The sequence below is a fragment of the Nerophis lumbriciformis genome, linkage group LG23, assembly GCF_033978685.3.
Source record: "Nerophis lumbriciformis linkage group LG23, RoL_Nlum_v2.1, whole genome shotgun sequence".
Taxonomy (NCBI): domain Eukaryota; kingdom Metazoa; phylum Chordata; class Actinopteri; order Syngnathiformes; family Syngnathidae; genus Nerophis; species Nerophis lumbriciformis.
The window spans coordinates 41,129,161-41,150,002 of record NC_084570.2 but is presented as its reverse complement, the minus strand read 5'-3'; the positions used below and the strand labels follow the sequence as shown (position 1 = coordinate 41,150,002).

Here is a 20,842-nt window from a genome sequence, read left to right as displayed (position 1 = left end):
AACCTGGAACCCTCACGGCCGCTCTACCAACCAAGGAGGTACGGCGCCCCAATCCAGTGTAATAAAATGCGGTGTAAAAAATTCAGTGTATAAAAATTCAGTTTAAAAAATCAGTGAATACAAATTTAGTGTATGAAAATGTAATAAATGTTAATGTATAAAAATGCAGTGCAATACAAGTTATTGTATAAACATTTAGTGTAAAAACAAATTTAAATTTGAAAAAAATCAGTGAATAAAAATTAAGTGTATAAAATAATTTGTGTACAAAATCAAGTGTATTAAAATTCAGTGTAAAAAAATGTGTGTATAAAAATTCAGTGGAATAAAAATTGTGTATAAAAATTCAGTGGAATAAAATTTAGCCTACAAAAATTTAATGTAAAAACTTTCATAAATTCAATTTAAAAAATCAGTGAATAAAAATGGACTGCATGAAAATTAAGTGTATTAAAATTTAGTGTAAAAAAAAATCTGTGTATAAAAATTCAGTGTAATAAAATTTAGCCTCTAAAAATTCTATGTAAAAACTTTAAAAAATTCAGTTTAAAAAATCAGTGAATAAAAATGTTGTGTAGAAGAAATTAGTGCATGAAAATTAAGTGTAATAAAATTCAGCGTAAAAAAAAATTCAATGTAATAAAATTTGGTGTATAAAAATTCAGTTTAAATAATCAGTGAATAACAATTTCGTGTATGAATATTTAGTGTACGTAAATTAAGTGTATTAAAATTCAGCGTAAAAAAAATCAGTGTAATAAAATTGAGTGTAAAAAATGCAGTGTAATAAAAGTTATTGTATAAACATTTAGTGTAAAAAAAACTTAGTTAAAAAAAATTAAGTGTATAAAAATTGTGTACAAAATTAAGCGTATTAAAATTCAGTAAAAAATGTGTAAAAAAATTAGTGTAATAAAATTTTGCCTATAAAAATTCTATGTAAAAACTTTCAAAATTTCAGTTTAAAAATCAGTGAATAAAAATTTTGTGTGTAAAAATTGACTGCATGAAAATTAAGATTAAAATTCAGTGTAAAAAAAATCAGTGTATGAAAATTCAGTGTAATACAATTTAATGTATAAAAATGCAATGTTAAAACTTTCAAAAATTCAGTTGAAAAAAATCATCCATCCATCCATCCATCCATTTTCTACCGCTTGTCCCTTTTGGGGTCGCGGGGGGTGCTGGAGCCTATGTCAGCTGCATTCGGGCGGAAGGCGGGGTACACCCTGGACAGTCGCCACCTCATCGCAGGGCTTAAAAAAATCAGTGAATACAAATTCAATCTATAAAAATTCAGTGTTAAAAAAAAGCTTTTTACACAAATCACCCTCCATACAGGCCAACGTAAGTACCTCAAAACTGTAAGGTGTGGTGAGTCCACCTACAGAAAGTGAAAACCAAAGAAAATATGGAGTCTTTTTCTGCAGTTCTTACTCTTCAAGGAAGAATGCTTCCGTGGGAAACTTAGTTAATTTGTGAGATGAGAGTGGGCAGGGATGCAAACTAAAAGGAGTAAAATAAAGTTGGACAAATACTTAAATAATTAATAAATAAAAATAATTTAAATGTCTCTCTGCGAGTCCAATAAAGGATTCAAACAAAAACATCTTCCATACCTTTAAGTCTTTGAGGGGGATCTCCAGGTTCTTTTGAATGACGTGAGTCCAAATGGTCTCAAGGTCGGCCAGGACAGCCGTCAATGACCCTCCGGGGCCGGCGTGCACGTTGAGCTGACCTCTCACCACAGGCCAGTGGACGTCGTAACAGTCTGTGGGCTTTACGTACAGTGCCTGCAAGACCACGGCGGGGGGATAGTGAGGCGCAGACAGTGAGGGGAAAGGCCAAACGTGCAGTTTCTTGCCGTACTGACCTCCTCTCCCACCAGGTGAGGCGGCTGCTGAGCCGTGTTGGTCCACTTGACCCTGGAGCTGCTGTCCAGCACGGCAGGACGGATCTGACAGTTGTACGCTCTCGCCTACGACAATTATATATTTTTTAAATGAGCCGATTACCATAACTGTGCTGTCTAGTTGTCCTATCTTGGTTAGTCTCAATTGCAATGCAGTTGCACTCCCAGGACATGAGATGGCACTACTGTACATTATATGGCATGTTGTCGCACTCGGAAGGAGCTGAATGTGTTACATTGCGCCCTATTTACACTAGGCCTGCACGATTTTGAGGAAAAAAAACCTAATTTCGATTTTTGTTTTCATAATTTATATTTTATACATAAAAATGCATAAACTGCCATTCAACATATTATTGTCCCAAAGTGCCTCATCTTACAAAACCCAAAACCAGTGAAGTTGGCACGTTGTGTAAATGGTAAATAAAAACAGAATACAATGATTTGCAAATCTTTTTCGACGTATATTCAATTGAATAGACTGCAAAGACAAAATACTTAACGTTTGAACTGAGAAACTTTGTCATTTTTTTTCACAAATATTAGCTCATTTGGAATTTGATGCCTGCAACATGTTTCAAAAAAGCTGGCACAAAAGGCAAAAAAGACTGAGAAAGTTGAGGAATGCTCATCAAACACTTATTTGGAACATCCCACAGGTGAACAGGCTAATTGGGAACAGGTGGTGCCATGATTGGGTATAAAAGCAGCTTCCATGAAATGCTCAGTCATTCACAAACAAGGATGGGGCGAAGGTCACCACTTTGTCAACAAATGCGCGAGCAAATTGTTTAAGAACAATATTTCTCAACCGGCTATTGCAAGGAATTTAGGGATTTCACCATCTACGCTCCGTAATATCATCAATAGGTTCAGAGAATCCGGAGAAATCACTGCACGTAACGTTGAATGCCCGTGACCTTCGATCCCTCAGGCGGTACTGCATCAAAAGGCGACATCAGCGTGTAAAGGATACCACCACATGGGCTCAGGAACACACTGTCAGTAACAAAAGTTGGTCGCTACATCTGTAAGTGCAAGTTAAAACTCTACTTTGCAAGGCCAAAGCCATTTATCAACAACACCCAGAAACGCTTCGCTGGGCTCGAGCTCATCTAAGTTGGACTGATGCAAAGTGTAATAGTGTTCTGTGGTCTGATGAGTCCACATTTAAAATTGTTTTTGGAAACTGTGGACGTCGTGTCCTCCGGACCAGAGAGGAAAAGAACCATCCGGACTGTTATAGGCGCAAAGTTGAAAAGCCAGCATCTGTGATGGTATGGGGGTGTATTAGTGCCCAAGGCATGGGTAACTTACACATCTGTGAAGGCACCATTAATGCTGAAAGGTACATACAAGCAACGTTATCATGGACGCCCCTGCTTATTTCAGCAAGACAATGCCAAGCCACATGTTACAACAGTGTAGCTTCATAGTAAAAGAGTGCGGGTATTAGACTGGCCTGCATGTAGTCCAGACCTGTCTCCCATTGAAAATGTGTGGCGCAATATGAAGCCTAAAATACCACAACGGAGACCCCAGACTGTTGAACAACTTAAGCTGTACATCAAGCAAGAATAGGAAAGAATTCCACTTCAAAAATGTGTCTCCTCAGTTCCCAAATGTTTACTGAGTGTTGCTAAAAGGAAAGGCCATGTAACACAGTGGTAAAAATGCCCCTGTGACAACTTTTTTGCAATGTGTTGCTGCCATTAAATTCTAAGTTCATGATTCTTTGCAAAATGTTTCTCAGTGTGAACATTAAATATCTTGTCTTTGCAGTCTATTCAATTGAATATAGGTTGAAAAGGTTTTGCAAATCATTGTATTCTGTTTTTATTTACCATTTACACAACGTGACAACTTCACTGGTTTTGGCTTTTGTAAAATAACGTGTAATAATTGACTTTAAAAATGTTTGTCTTAATGCAGACAGACTCAGAGCTTTTGTCCACACCATGCTCTTCAACTGAAGAAATAACCGATAAAAACTACAGTGTTTATAATGTAATGTTGTTATAACATATAATAATAATGCAAGTAATTATTTAAAAGGATGTCAACTTTTGTTTCTTAGTACTGTAAAAGTGCTTACCATTTTGTTTACCAGGCGTTGATTTTAATGCATTATTATTGTCTGAGCAATGACAGTTTGAAAGAAAAAAAAACAGCCTGCTTCACAGTTTTGTGTTGTTCGAGTCAACATTGGAACGCTTTCTTGTTACATTTCACCTGTTTACTCTTTTATTCCACTTTTTAATGTTTTTTTTGTTTAATAGTATTTTTTAAAAATGTGCCACGGGCCGTTAAAAACTTAGCTGCGGGCGACAAATGGCCCCCGGGCCGCACTTTGGGCACCGCTCGTAGCAGAATTAAGCCTTTATAAGGAATAGATTGCAGATTATGCTAATTATATGAGGACGTCATGTTGACCGCACCCCTAATTTAAAAAAATTAGTGAATAAAAAAATTAAGTATATAAAAATTTAGTGCACGAAAATTTAAGTTGATTAAAGTTCAGTGTAAAAAATTCAGTGTAATACAATTTGGTGTATAAAAATTCACTGTAAAAAAAAAATCACTATACAAAAATTATATCTATAAAAATTGAGTTAAAACAAAAAGCTTTTGACACTAATTAACCTCCATACGGGCCAAATATGACAGATATCACATTATCTATCAAAGTCAATGGGCAGAGCCTAACACCTGACTGGCACGTCCACTCGTCCGTGGAACTTCGACCAAAGAAGCGGAGGATTTCTGTTCCGTGTCTTGTTCCAAAAGGGCGGGGGAAAAACTCCTAAAAAAGTAAGAGTTTAACCTCCTTGGCCGCCATGTTTTGAAGTGGCTTCTGACCCCACTAACCATTGGACTGGAGCCCTGTTAGCCCCGCCCACTGACCCTGACACATGTAATAATCAATTCACGAAACGCTGCCGAACAGGTTGATGAAATAAATAATTACATAAATGATAATTAAATAGGAAATAACCAATCGAATATTAAAATAAATAATAATTCAATATATTTTTGCATTTAAGTAACTACTTAAAGATGTATTTATTTATTTCATACTGTCCAATTTGACTCGCTATACAATTGGCTCTCAGAAGATTGTCGCACATTTCTTGTCACACACCTGCTCCGCAGACACCGGCGTCCTCCTCACGCCGTTGGACATCTTCCTGGACCAAATGGCCTGCTCCACCATTTTGAGCCCGTTCTGCCTCTGCTCGTTGCTCTCCGCTTTCTGTCAGGGTTTAGGCGACAGGACGCAATGCGGTGTAAACGTCAGGAGGCCAGCGAATGCTTGGATGGGCGACAACGTGACGCACGTTTAGACCTTCCCGCAGCAGCCAGGCGTCTTCGTATCTGGGCTGGCCGCTCTGCTTGTGCCGGCGTGCTATCACGTGCGGGACGGCCACGGGGAGGTTGTCTGTCGCTCGGCCGATGCGCAGCGTCCTTGAGCCGGGGTGGATGACGATGATGAAGTTGCTCTGTATTTGCTGTAAAAGAGCAGAAAGGCACGGGAGGACTTTTGCGGTCATCGTACTCAAGTGTGTTCCATACGTTCATTTACTTGTGGCGGCCTGCTACACACAATCACCTTTCACAAAACACTTACTACTTTATGTTTGGTGATTATATATGTTAACTTTAACATGCCTGTTAGTAGAAATCTATGGCTTAAGTCAGGGGTGTCCAAACATTTTTGCCCTGTATTGGACTAAGAAAATTTGGTCGAGGGCCCGTGTGTGTGTGTGTGTGTGTGTGTACATTAGAGATGCGCGGTTTGCGGGCACAACCGCGGAGTCCGCGGATTATCCGCGGATCGGGCAGATTAAATTAAAAAAAATTAGATTTTATCCGCGGGTCGGGTCGGATCGGGCGATTGAAATAAAAAAAAATTAGATTTTAAATAGATTCAGGCGGGTGGCAGTTAAACCAATTCGGAAATATATATACATAGTTAAATGTTGTTACCCACATACGAAAAACGAGCAGGCACCTGCTGCATATGCCACAACAGAAGAAAAAAAAAGAAAAGAGATGGACACTTTTACGGAGCGAGAAGGGACGCCTCGCCGGGGTCCGGGACCGAGGCCCCTTCCCCCGAGAGGGCCCCACCGGGAGCCGTAGCTGAGGCGATCCGCGAGAAGGGCCCGACGCACGTCCAGGGTCACTACCGCGCCCACCGCACCGACACCCCGCCTCGTCCGCCTTCGCCGCGGCCGGCGTCACGCGCAGTAGGTACGCAGCTTACCTGCCCGCCACCCCTGTTGCCGGGGGCGCGTAACAGGGGTCACTCCGCGCGCAGTGCGCTCACGAAAGGGGTGGGGCTCACCCTGGTTTATATAGAGAGCAGGACGGTGGCCATGGAAGTCGGAACCCGCTAAAGAGTGTGTAACAACCCACCTGCCGAATCAACTAGCCCTGAAAATGGATGGCGCTGGAGCGTCGGGCCCATACCCGGCCGTCGCCGGCAGCGAGACGCGCTTGGAGGTGCGCTCAGCGCGGCTCCCATATGATTGCGCACTGGTGTGCGTCTGGGTCGTGACAGCGTGGCACGCGAAAGTCTGTGCTGCATTGGATCAGTCTCCTTTCTTTAACAGGCAAAAGCTTTATAACCTCACCATACCTGCCAACTTTTGAAATCAGAAAAACCTAGTAGCCAGGGTCCAAGGGCCGCAGGCCCTGGTAGGTCCAGGACAAAGTCCTGGTGGAGGGTTCAGGGCTTCGCCCCCCGACGCAAAATGATTATTAGCATTCAGACAGGTTAAAATGTTGCTAAAACCATCACTTTTCTATCAGTCACAGTGACTTTTCAAAACAAAAATATTACAGCAAAAATCATATGGGTTGATTGGCATGTTTATTCTGTAAGCTAACTTCAATAGTTTGAAATTATTTTGACAGTCAATGCCAGTTATCCTGTCAACCTTTCACAAGACTTCAATTTGTTGATTGAAAGTATAAACAGTATAAACACTTTTTACAGTAAACAAATGGTAAAACAGTACTAAACAATTCCATAAAAAAAAAAATTGGTGTCATTATTAACTTTCTGTCCAAGCTTGTATAATCTACTGCCTTGTTCAATTGTAAAAAAATATTCTGTGCCTAAAATTCACATTTCTATCACAATTATCATACTGTAAACATGGTAAGCTAACTTCATTAAAATTAATAGTCCTGTCAATAGCATGGAATTACAATTCAAATGTAGTTTTTTTGTAAGCCTTTCAAAAGAATTCAAAATATGAAAAATTAATGAAAATTAATTTAAGCCACCAGACACTTGAAAAGTGGCACATATCACATCTCTAATGTAATCATTTGAACTTTTCAACAGAAATAGCACTGCAAAAATATTAAGGACATACTTCTGTATTTTGGTAGTTATGCTGTCAACATTTAACAAGATTTCTTCAACTTGGACTTGAAAGCATAAATAGTATAAACACTTTTAACAGTATGTCGTGCTGTGAAATACAGCCGACAGGATTGCGCACCAAACACGAAGCAAGGCCAAAGCGCATGCATGGAGCAGGAGAACAAAGGACTTCTTTCATTTAAGGTTTGTGATAAACCATCAAACTCATTCGTTAAAAGGACTCTATAGTAATATAAAGCGAATTTTTCTGGACATTATCATGCAAGAAAAGTTTATTTTTGGGACCGCGATCACCGCGTAATGATTTTTAAAGGTTGCATTACAAACATTTAACTGTCCCATGTGATCAGCCAATGCGATTGGAAGTCCATGCTCAATTATTGCCTCCGTAAATAAAACTTCGGCATTTATCACATCCAAAGAATCTGTTTGGGCGACGAAAAACGTTGAAAGTTTTCCACTTGTATCGCTAGCAACGGCATTAGACTTGTGTTTTTTTGTCCCAACGTGGTCTTTTACATCGCTAATTCCTCCGTGTCCGATCGAAAAATCTTGTCTGCACAAGGTGCAATTCGCGTAGTTTTCACCCTTTTTTTTTTAATTAATGAAAAACCGTATTTTTTATCACTGCAACCGTAACCCGGAATAGGTTGATGAAAACCGTACGAATTACGGGAAAACCGGAGTAGTTGGCAGGTATGCCTCACTAATGCCTTGCATCGTCTATATTAGATATATAACAACTGATTGTGGCAGTCCGCTCCCTGTATGCTCAGTGCCAGAGCTTGGTCCGCATTGCCGGCAGTAAGTCGGACACGTTTCCAGTGAGGGTTGGACTCCGCCAAGGCTGCCCTTTGTCACCGATTCTGTTCATAACTTTTATGGACAGAATTTCTAGGCGCAGTCAAGGCGTTGAGGGGATCTGGTTTGGTGGCTGCAGGATTAGGTCTCTGCTTTTTGCAGATGATGTGGTCCTGATGGCTTCATCTGGCCAGGATCTTCAGCTCTCACTGGATCGGTTCGCAGCCGAGTGTGAAGCGACTGGGATGAGAATCAGCACCTCCAAGTCCGAGTCCATGGTTCTCGCCCGGAAAAGGGTGGAGTGCCATCTCCGGGTTGGGGAGGAGATCTTGCCCCAAGTGGAGGAGTTCAAGTACCTCGGAGTCTTGTTCACGAGTGAGGGAAGAATGGATCGTGAGATCGACAGGCGGATCGGTGCGGCGTCTTCAGTAATGCGGACGCTGTATCGATCCGTTGTGGTGAAGAAGGAGCTGAGCCGCAAGGCAAAGCTCTCAATTTACCGGTCGATCTACGTTCCCATCCTCACCTATGGTCATGAGCTTTGGGTTATGACCGAAAGGACAAGATCACGGGTACAAGCGGCCGAAATGAGTTTCCTCCGCCGGGTGGCGGGGCTCTCCCTTAGAGATAGGGTGAGAAGCTCTGTCATCCGGGAGGAGCTCAAAGTAAAGCCGCTGCTCCTCCACATCGAGAGGAGCCAGATGAGGTGGTTCGGGCATCTGGTCAGGATGCCACCCGAACGCCTCCCTAGGGAGGTGTTTAGGGCACGTCCGACCGGTAGGAGGCCGCGGGGAAGACCCAGGACACGTTGGGAAGACTATGTCTCCCGGCTGGCCTGGGAACGCCTCGGGGTCCCACAGGAAGAGCTGGACGAAGTGGCTGGGGAGAGGGAAGTCTGGGCTTCCCTGCTTAGGCTGCTGCCCCCGCGACCCGACCTCGGATAAGCGGAAGAAGATGGATGGATGGATGGATGGATGGATGACAACGGGCGGGTGCGGGCGGATGGCGGGCGGGTGCAGTTCTGATCAAACGTTACATCGGGTGGATGGCGGATGGTTGACGACTTTCTGATGCGGTTGCGGATGAAATAATTACCTATCCGCGCATCTCTAGTGTACATTATCTTAATATAGAGGATATCAAATAAATAATTAATATAATTGGATATTAAGAGTATGTGAAAGTTCGACTCCCACCTAGTTTACGTCCTGGTCCTCATTTCGGCGCATAAACAGGAATATGTGTGTGTGGACATATTATTTTAATATAATGGGTATATAATTATTAATTAATATAATTGGATATTAAGAGTATGTGAAAGTTCGTCCCGGTCCTCACGGCCACAACAGAGAAAAAAATGTTCGTCGACACTGTTAAATTATTACGTCTGTAGAGACGCTTTAAAGAGGGCAGGAATTCCATCCATCACTTTATTGAGCAAAACTGTTTGTCGGCCGCAACCACAACAAAAACATAGTAAAAAAAAAAAACTTGTCTCTATGTCTCCCGGCTGGCCTGGGAACGCCTCGGGATCCCCCGGGAGGAGCTGGACGAAGTGGCTGGGGAGAGGGAAGTCTGGGCTTCCCTGCTTGGCGTGCTGCCCCCGCGACCCGACCTCGGATAAGCGGAAGAAGATGGATGGATGGATAGCAAAACTGGTCATTGTCTGCCGTACAAACCAGGGTTAAACCAACTCTTTGTCATCTGTCATATCAACAGCAGCCGTCTCTCACTTGCACCAACACACGCACTCACCGCACTTCGCCAGTGATGCATTTACGGCCACACAAAAAGTCGGACAACTCCAACCCCACACAAAGTGTCAATACCAGATCGTTACACTATGACTCCCCAAACAGATGTGCTTATTCTACTGTCATTTATTAAGAATGTTCATTTGTCGTATGAATATTAATCATGAAATGCTGTTACAGAAATACTAATAAAAAGACATATTAAGCAGAACTAAATGTGATCTCTGAAAGGGGTATAAATTATTTCCAAAGCTGGACCCTCACCAAGACATAAAACACTACAGCACACAGCTCATGAAAAACAAGATTGTATTTGTTATATTAGTTTAAGTGGGCCAAATCACTTATATTAGACACAAATGTAATGAAAGTGACTGCCGTCATTTGATTATTAAAATAAAACATTTAACTCGTTATTAAGTCAGCTTGGGGACAGGTGTGCTGCTGGTGTGGCCACAGTGTGCACGTCTGATGTTGTCACATGTGCTCCACTGAATGTTCAGTAAGTTTTTGCGTTATTAACAATTAGAAATTAGAGGGAACATTGGTTATAACACTGAAACACCCTCAGGAAGAGGTGCTTTAAGACATGGCTAGCTCTCTAGCGGTTAAAGTCCATCTGCAGTCTGCAGTGTTTTAGCTACTTCTAAATCATTAATCCTGGTCTCCATGGCGACAAATAAAGTAAGGTTCTTACAAGTACCGTTTTCACTGGAGGACGAGGAATAGCTAAACATGCTTCACTACACACCGTAGCTAACCGACGTCAAAATGTAAACAAACGCTATTGGTGGATCTACACCTGACATCCACTGTAATGATACCAAGTGCAGGAGCGTATCTAGTCAATACTACTATGACATCACAACATCTTCTTTCGTTTTTTTTAAATGTACCGGTATATTATGTTTATAAACTCAGGAAATATGTCTCTGGACACATGAGGACTTTGAATATGACCAATGTAAGATCCTGTAACTACTTGGTATCGGATCGATACCCAAATTTGTGGTATCATCCAAAACTAATGTAAAGAATCAAACAACAGAAGAATAAATTATTATTGCATTTTAATATTGATTGATTGAGAAGGTTATTGACATCTTTAAGAATTTAATCCATGTAATGCTTTAAAAAGGCAAATGGATGGCACAAAAAGCCAAAAGGCTTGTTTCCATTGTGGTCCATTAAATATTCATCACATTTGATACATTCAATAATAAAAGATATATAACCTGTAACATGTATATAAAAAATTACGTTAAAAAATGGATAAATTATGTACATATACACAGTTTACATGTCAGGTGAATTGAAAAACAATATATACAAAAAATGGGGGGCAGGGTATATACACTATGTACATGACTAGGCACATGATGACTCCAAGAGTGTGTAAAACAGAATGAGAAAATATATATACCCTATAAAAGTGTATATAGAACATATTATAAAAAAGAGTAACCAAGTAGATTAATAATCCACTTTCTACCACTTGTCCTTAGTAATGTTGACAAAATAATAGAATGATAAATGACATAATATGTTACTGCATAGTCAGCAAACTTATTAGAAGCCTTTGTTTGTTTACTTACTACTAAAAGACAAGTTGTCTAGTATGTGCACTATTTTATTTAAGGACAAACTTGCAATAAGAAACATATGTTTAATGTGCCATAAGATTTTTTTTTGTTAAAATAAAGACAATAATGCAATTTTTTGTGGTCCCCTTTATGACGAGAAGTAGCGAAAAGTACCGATAAGAATCTAAATAATTTTGGTACGGTATCAAAATATTGATATGAGGACAACACTAGTTGATACTAATAAAGACTCGTCTTAAAATATTTCTATAGGATTTTTCAGCCTTTCATACGACGACATGACCCTGCTGAAGGGCAATATTTTCCCTCTATAAGGATATCTTGACAAAAAGAAGTGGCCCGTACGGGGATCGAACCCGCGACCTTGGCGTTATTAGCACCACGCTCTAACCAACTGAGCTAACCGGCCGTGAAAATCAATTCAATCACGATATAATAAAGGAGTGAACCGTCACGTTGCACACACAGTAATTGTGCTATTTTAAAATTAAAGTTAGTTTTAAAATTACACAGTAGATTATTTTCAGCAAGACAATGCTGGAAAGGGGAAATAACTGTATATATTCAACAAACCTCCTGGAGAGGATCCGGGACAGTCGGCGGCGCGATGGGTCTTTTCACCCCTCGCTGCTCCTTCTCCTTCTCTTTGTCTCGCTCTTTTTCTTTTCCGTTATCCTGCTCCTTTTCCGCCTGCGTCATGGCCTCTGTCGACCAAATTGGCGTGACTGCCTTCAAAAGCAAGCTAAAGCGCGGATTTAAACTGCCTTACTCCGAAAAACGCACGACGTGGTGATGGCAGCGGGAGAAGTTACTTCCGTGTTTGGTCACGTGATATAAAATAAGCCACACCTCCCCGAACCGGGCAAATTAGTATACGGCTGGATCTCCTTTCAAAACAGCAAACGTTATCGAAAAACATCAACACAAAAAATTAAAATTACATTTTTATAAAATATATATACATATTCAAATACATCCCTCGAAGTAAAATGTTGCCACAAACTAAATGGAAATGAAAGCTCGCAGTAGAGATGTGGCTTCCGTGTTTGGTCACGTGACACAAATTAAGTTGCTCTCATTGGACAAGATACTGCATTTTGGTTTTTTTAAACAAACTTTATTTAAAAGCAATAAAATATATTTAAAAAATGCTGCAATGTAGAATAGTAACAAATACAAGAATGAATAAAAACAATGAAATGTATATACATTATTTTCAAACAAACCCCCCAAAATATATATATAATAAATATACAGTTATTTCCCTTTTTGCTGACACTTTTGACATGCATTTAGTCAGTAACATATATATTGAAGATGTTATTTTTATATTTTTATATAATATCACAGAATCTGAATATTCAAAGAGCGATGACAGAATTGAGTGGTTGCGCCTCAGCGGGGATGACGACACTTAGTTTTTCCACAGCGTCTTTTAACTTCACCGTACTCTTCTCACTGTCTGCTACAAAGATGAAATCTGCCCACATGTTGCCGTCTCGCCTGCGAGTGTGCAGACTCCTGCAGAGTTTGCTTAAATCCCGCAATAAACAAAAACGTCTGCAGGCCCTCAGCTCTGGAGCCAGGGAGCCGGGCCTCTTGTCCTGGTGCTGGCCGAGCTGCAACACCCAGAACTTGGAGAGCTCGTCAGCATTTTTAGCGTGGCTCGCCACTGTGTTGAGGGTCAGAGGGTAAAGGTCATGAGCCGCAGCTGGTACGCAGGGTCCGGTGGAGATGAGGTTGGAGGGAGCAGGTTGGCCGGACTGTAAAAAGGAAAGTCGTCTAAGTCTATAATCATTTGCGTGTATAAAGATGAGCGGACGTCAGCCATCTTCTCACCTGTGGGCAGATGATGAGGACACGCTGCGCAGCCTTGACTTCTTCCGCCAGCCAACGCAAGGGACCGAGCTGTGCGATCCTCGCCTGCTGCCACACGTCGATGGCCACGCTGCAGCCCGCGTGCTTCTGCAGGAACTCTGCCAAGGCCATCACAGCTTTCTGGAAGGCTCCGTCCTTGGGAGGGTACACCAGGAGGACAGAGACGGGAACTTTGGACGATGGAGGCGACCTTTTGAGGCCCAGCAATAAGGCAACATGTCTCCAACATCTTTTATCTGTTTAGTGAAGGACATTGGAATGAGTTAATAGGTCTGTGATAAACATCTGAACAGCATATTTGTTTTTTTGTTTTTAAAAAAAAAGGAGTCTGGAATGTTTAATATTAGAGCAAAATCTAAATTTTTAGTAGTAAAATAAATAAAAAAACATTCCCTTACGCAGTTGCAAATGACCAGTTTATAGTCAGTTAGTAGTTTAGTTATTACTAGTCTGTTTTTTATACATTTAATTTAATTTAATTTAATTTAATTCATTTGATTTAATTTAAGTGCTGGTTAAATAGTTCAGCGCTTTAAATAACTGCATTAAATCGATGGGAAATATTTCTAAAATAAAATAAATTGACTTTAAATATACATCAAAATTGTCAAAAACGCATTTAAAAATTGTTTAAAGTTAAAGTTAAAGTTAAAGTACCAATGATTGTCACACACACTAGGTGTGGTGAAATTTGTCCTCTGCATTTGACCCATCCCCTTGTTCACCGCCTGGGAGGTGAGGGGAGCAGTGGGCAGCAGCGGTGCTGCGCCCGGGAATCATTTTTGGTGATTTAACCCCCAATTCCAACCCTTGATGCTGAGTGCCAAGCAGGGAGAGAATGGGTCCCATTTTTATAGTCTTTGGTATGACTCGGCCGGGGTTTGAACTCACAACCTACCTATCTCAGGGCGGACACTCTAACCACTAGGCCACTGAGTAGGTAGCACTTAACTTAGCTTAAGTGCTAGCTTAGCACTTAAAACTACTGCAGTTCAAATATCAAATGAAACATTTATCAGCAACATTCGCTTAATAAGCTGATAATTACTAGTTTTGTTGTAATTAATAGTTTAGTTATTATTGGTATGCTTCCTTATACATTTAGATGAATTGTATGAATGTATTATGATTTGATTTAATTTAATTTATTTAATTTGGATTCGATAAAAAAAGGAGCGTTTAAATTTAAAAATTTGTGAGCCTTCCTTAGAAGTTTTTTTTGTCTGGCTTTCTTTTACTGCCGCCTTACCCTGTCCTTTTTCTGCCGTGTGAGGCAGAGAAGCATTTTACCATCATTGTACATCAAACCATAAGACAAAACTTTAGTTCGATGTGGGGGTAATGTATAATATGTTGTGTGATAAACAGTAATATCATAATACATGTATGAGTTGAGGTGCTCCACTTACACAGGATGCATCCAGAAGTGAGGATCATGACGGCAGCAAGTCCCAGATAAATTATCACCAAAATGTTGGCCAAAGTGTGTGTAGGATCTGCTGCAGTAAAAAAACAACAACACTATTATAACTATTTAAAGTAGTTCATAATAATCAGATATATGTATATCTATATACTGTATACAAATATGTATACACATACATATACTGTATATGTATTATATGTGTATGTATATGCATATATATGTATTATATGTGTATGTATAAATATGCATACATATATAATATGTGTAAGCATATATATATATATGTATTATATGTGTATGCAAATATATATATATATATATATATATATATATATATATATATATATATATATATATATATATATATATATATATATATATATATATATATATATATATATATATATATATATATATATATATATATATATATATATATATATATATATATATATATATATATATATTAGGGGTGTGGGAAAAAATCGATTCGAATTCGAATCGCGATTCTCACGTTGTGCGATTCAGAATCGATTCTCATTTAAAAAAAATATTATTATTTTTTAAATATTAAAAAAATATTATTGTTTTTTTTAATTTTTGAATTAATCAATCCAACAAAACAATACACAGCAATACCATAACAATGCAATCCAATTCCAAAACCAAACCCCACCCAGCAACACTCAGAACTGCAATAAACAGAGCAATTGAGAGGAGACACAAACACGACACAGAACAAACCAAAAGTAGTGAAACAAAAATTAATATTATCAACAACAGTATCAATATTAGTTAAAATTTCAACATAGCAGTGATTAAAAATCCCTCATTGACATTATCATTAGACATTTATAAAAAGAAAAAAAAAAGAACATTAGTGTCACAGTGGCTTGCACTTGCATCGCATATCATAAGCTTGACAACACAATGTGTCCAATATTTTCACAAAGATAAAATAAGTCATATTTTTGGTTCATTTAATAGTTAAAACAAATTTACATTATTGCAATCAGTTGATAAAACATTGTCCTTTACAATTATAAAAGCTTTTTGCAAAAATCTACTACTCTGCTTGCATGTCAGCAGACTGGGGTAGATCCTGCTGAAATCCTATGTATTGAATGAATAAAGAATCGTTTTGAATCAGGAAAAAAATCGTTTTTGAATCGAGAATCGTGTTGAATTGAAAAAAAAAAGAAAAAGATTTTGAATCGAATCGTGACTCCAAGAATCGATATTGAATCGAATCGTGGGACACCCAAAGATTCACAGCCCTAATATATATATATATATATATATATATATATATATATATATATATATATATATATATATATATATATATATATATATATATATATATATATATATTATATGTGTATATATTAAATGTGTATATATACATATATATATATATATATATATATATATATATATATATATATATATATATATATATATATATATATATATATATATATATATATATATATACCGTATATTACCAAATAGTAGCCCAGGCGTTTATTTCACAAAATCGATTTTGGAGACAGGCGTTTAAAAGAAGCAGGCGATTATTTGCACAAGGCTTTTATTTATTTTTGCACCAGCCTGCACCAGGCCATTATTTGGTTACAATGGTTACTGTCCAGTGTTTTTTTTTCGTACAAAAAACTTGAAATGTAAAAGCTATTGTAAACATACAAACAAAAAAACAAGAGACCAACATGAGGTAGGCTATCAAAAGACAAGAGATCAACAAGGCCTCAACATGGCAGTAGTGCAACAATTGTCAAATAGAATACCAATATTAAAAATAAATAAACTTTTTAAATAAAGCAGCCTACCGGGAAAAATACAATTATGGTACCAAGTTTCCTCCTCTCCCAGCTCGCCAGCCTCAATCTGAACCTTGGTATTTACCGTGATGACGGACTGGCAGTGTGTCGCGCCTCGCCAAGGAGCAGCGAGAATACCAAGAAGCGCATATGCCAAATTTTCAAAGAGAACGGCCTACGGATCACGATTGAAGCCAACAAGCAAACCGTCAACTTCCTTGACGTCACTTTCAACCTGAGAAATAACAGCTACCAACCATTCACGAAACCCAACACAACACTCCAATACGTGCACCATGACAGCAACCACCCACCCACCACCACGAAAAGAATACCTACCGGAATTAATAAAAGGCTATCGATGCTGTCATCTAGCAAAGCTGAATTTGACCAAGCAACCCCCCCGTACCAAAAAGCCCTTGATGAAAGCGGATACAATTTCACCCTCACCTATGAACCCACGCCAGGAAACCAACCGAAAAAGAACAGAAAACGAAACGACATCATCTGGTACAAGCCCCCATACAGCAAAAACGTCTCAACTAACATTGGACACAAATTCCTCAATCTGATTGACAAACACTTTCCCAAAGACAACACCCTAAGAAAAGTATTCAACAAGAACAACATTAAATTGAGCTACAGCTGTATGAACAATATACGACAAATCATCTCAAACCACAACAAAACAATTGCAAATGAGCCGTCGGCCCCCGGACAGAGCGACTCCAAAACCAACAAAGGTTGCAACTGTCGAAAGAAACCTGATTGCCCTCTCAACGGGGTGTGCTTACAAACATCAGTTGTCTACCAATCTAAGGTAACACGCAAGGACATTAACACATCCGACACATATGTAGGATTAACTGAAGGAGAGTTCAAAACCAGATGGAACAATCACAAGGCTTCTTTCAGGAACCAAAACCTGCGGACTACCACAGAACTCAGCAAACACATTTGGGACCTCAAAGACAATAATGTTGAATATTCAATAACATGGCAAATTCTTGCATCCAGCACACCTTACAATAGTGGTAATAAAAGATGCAACCTATGCTTGAAAGAAAAACTGTTTATTATTTACCGTCCAGACCTGTCATCCCTCAACAAGCGCAGCGAAATTGTAACAGCATGCCGCCACAGACGGAAACACCTCCTAGGTAACACATGAGCCAATCACCACGCCCCTACACCAGCCTGTACCCACCCACTCTGTGCCCTATATAATCCATGGTATGTGAATGCTCCCTTTAAAATCTCCTGATGATTGAGGGAACCCCCCCTCATGAAACAGGCCTGTAGAGATGAAATAGTCTTGTGATTTTTTTCCCACACATACATATATATATATATATATATATATATATATATATATATATATATATATATATATTATATGTGTATATATTATATGTGTATATATCAGTGTTTCCCACACATTCATTTATTTGTGGCGGCCCGCCACGAAAGAATTATGTCCGCCACAAATGGATTTTTCGGCTTTTGACTCGCTCGACCGCTCATAAAAGCAATGGGACTGTCTGTGAATGTTGCTTGTAGTTACACCTCCGGTGCAGTAGGTGGCGGTAGCCTACTATGCATTGTACTCCGCCAATAGCACTTAATCCACCTGGTGGGCCAGAAGAAGAAGAAGAAGAAGAAGAAGAAGAAGAAGAAGAAGAAGAAGAAGAAGAAGAAGAAGAAGAAGAAGAAGAAGAAGAAGAAGAAGAAGAAGAAGAAGAAGGACGGACGGACGGGATCAAAATACTCGCCGGCTACTTTTCATAATGATGGCGCTTCCTACGTTTCTACCTCAAACTTCCAAAAGCTGCTGAAAGCCTTGATCCAGGATGCCATGGGGAAAAAAACTTAAATGATGCCTTTTGGCGATAGTTAGCAGCTTGGTGGCTCATAGCCGGCTAGCTAACGCTTGCTAGCGTGGTAGTATTGCTTCATTTTTACAGGTGTTATAGGTAGATAGGTTATAGCTGCATCGCTCGCGGCTCGTCATATATTTAACGTTAGTGATGGGCCCGGCAACACCGATGCATCGGCGCATGCGTCGAGCTCATAGAGCAAAACCCTGTGTCGGTGCGCGTACCGCTTTTAGAAAGTCACGTGACCGATCATGCGCTGTTTTGGTCACGTGACCGATACGCGAACTGTGTCGCACTGACGCCTCCTCTGTGCCCTGTGAGCGGGTCTTTTCTACAGCCGGAGAAATAATAACTAAGAAGAGACGACTGAAGTGTTGATATCAACCAAACTTAACCCCCCCCCTCTATATCCCACACCCCGGATTGTAAATAATGTAAATAATCCAATGTATATACTCTGATGATTAACGTGTGTGATGACTGTATTATGATGTTAGTATATGTCTGTATCATGAATCAGGGACCCCGACTTAAACAAGTTGAAAAACTTATTGGGGTGTTACCATTTAGTGGTCAATTGTACGGAATATGTACTTCACTGTGCAACCTACTAATAAAAGTCTCAATCAATCAATGAAAGAAATAGTCTAAAATTGAATACGTTGGAAAAACTGTTTTTTTTTAAATAAAAATGTGTAAAAAATTAATTTAAAAAAATCCCAGTCCACAAGCATCCTCATTCACAACACATTCTCTTAGATTTCCATGTTATGATCCATGTTCACATTTTTTATTGACTGTATCTAAAAAAGATACGAATATATTTTTATTTAAATGAACATATGAACTAATCCTAAATGAAATACAATGACTTGGTTTATATTATTGTATATACTAGGGCATAAAATCAGTGTCAGTTGAGTCGGTCCATAGGTTGCCTGTAGGGATTTTTAATGTCCAGCAGATGTCAGTATTTAGTGACACAGTATCGACACAGTATCAATACAGTTTTGCAATGTGTCGAAACGCTTCATGACGCCTCATCAACCCATCGCTATTTAACGTTAATCCGCGATTTCACCGAGCGTTTCACTGACGGTGAGCAGCCTGACGCTGCTTCATTAACACCGCCGCTGATTTACTCGGTCACGTGTTTTCATACCGACGAGCTAACGTGTCCAGGTTATAACCCTGTTGTCAATAAACACACATGGACTGAAGCTAAATTGTCCACTGTCCACTGCAGCATGTGAATGCAATGAAAAGAATAAAATCTGAGCCAACCAGCTGTTAAAATGTTGTCCAGGTTAATGTTTTGGCCATTAAAGGCCCTTCATTTCAAGATTTCAACTGTGATCGGGCTTTAAACAGGTGGCTGACCTGTTCAGATGAGTGTAACTGCTACTGGTCAAATAATGTGAAATAGCATTTAATTTTACATGTATGCAATGCCATTTAAATGTAATTATAGATAATAATAATAATAATAATAATAAATACTGTGTAGTGTTGTAAATAGTCAACGGGAAGGATTCTAGTAAGATATAAGCCATGAGCACTACACAGCCAGAAAAAAACCTAGGCAGGACAAGTAAAAATATTGGGGCAAGTAGATTTGAGAAGTCAGGCAAGTAGAAAAAAACCTTAACATTGAACCCTGCATGTGTTGAGCTGCTGCCGCTTAAGGTTAGACGGCACTGTACATAGAGCGCTTCTGCTCGTTAGTAATACATTCTAATGTTGGATGTTCACTCCTTCACACAGATGAGTATAGAAAAATATTTTCAACGGCCGAAAAGGGCTCGACTTGGAGAGGAGGTAGGCCTACAGTTCGGACCACAGGTGCGACCTGTTCAGCAGCAGCAGGAGGAGGAGGAGGAGGAGGTTGACTGACTGTGGCAGGACACCTCTGCCTCTGTTTCACTTCATGTTGCTGGTAAATAATATGGTTGTAGTAGTAGGCTAAAGTTAAATTATTTAGTATTCACTAATTAAAGGGGCAGAGCTTTAAGAGACATTTTAGCTTTTATCTTTTATAAGATATATTTTTTGTAAGAACCACAATTAATAAATATATTTCAGTGAATCACTAATTGTTCAAATCTGTAAATAAATATGTACATAAAATGTTGTAATTATATTCCAACTCCGCGTTCTTCTTGGTCATCGCCGCCGCCGCCCCCCCGCCCGCCGACCACACCACCACAAATAGATGCCTGTCCTGTGGGAAACACTGTATATACATATATATATATATATATATATATATATATATACATATATATATATATATATATATATATATATATATATATATATATATATATATATATATATATATAATATAGAGC

At 39.2% G+C, this 20,842-nt stretch overlaps 2 protein-coding genes and 1 non-coding gene across 5 annotated transcripts in view; all 3 read right to left on the bottom strand.

The window, feature by feature from the left end:
- Positions 1–12,282, bottom strand: part of actr8 (actin related protein 8) — a 33,473-nt gene extending 21,191 nt beyond the window's left edge. For both annotated transcript variants that reach the window (XM_061985526.2, XM_061985527.2), the window contains exons 1-5: positions 12,043–12,282; positions 5,251–5,421; positions 5,055–5,165; positions 1,874–1,978; positions 1,620–1,793 (exon numbers count right to left, since the gene is read on the bottom strand). In XM_061985526.2, the coding sequence (XP_061841510.2) occupies positions 1,620–1,793; positions 1,874–1,978; positions 5,055–5,165; positions 5,251–5,421; positions 12,043–12,168 (687 nt within the window). In that variant the 5' untranslated portion in view covers positions 12,169–12,282. The remainder of the gene's footprint in view (positions 1–1,619; positions 1,794–1,873; positions 1,979–5,054; positions 5,166–5,250; positions 5,422–12,042) is intronic.
- trnai-aau (transfer RNA isoleucine (anticodon AAU)) lies at positions 11,805–11,878 on the bottom strand. Its single transcript has one exon. It is a non-coding gene; the product is annotated as a tRNA-Ile (tRNA).
- A 346-nt stretch (positions 12,283–12,628) lies between the features above and the next one.
- Positions 12,629–20,842, bottom strand: part of il17rb (interleukin 17 receptor B) — a 17,998-nt gene continuing 9,784 nt past the window's right edge. Inside the window, exons 8-10 of one of the 2 annotated variants that reach the window (XM_061985531.1) lie at positions 14,757–14,846; positions 13,309–13,583; positions 12,629–13,232 (exon numbers count right to left, since the gene is read on the bottom strand). In XM_061985531.1, the coding sequence (XP_061841515.1) occupies positions 12,831–13,232; positions 13,309–13,583; positions 14,757–14,846 (767 nt within the window). In that variant the 3' untranslated portion in view covers positions 12,629–12,830. The remainder of the gene's footprint in view (positions 13,233–13,308; positions 13,584–14,756; positions 14,847–20,842) is intronic. The other variant, XM_061985532.1, reaches the window with a different exon arrangement.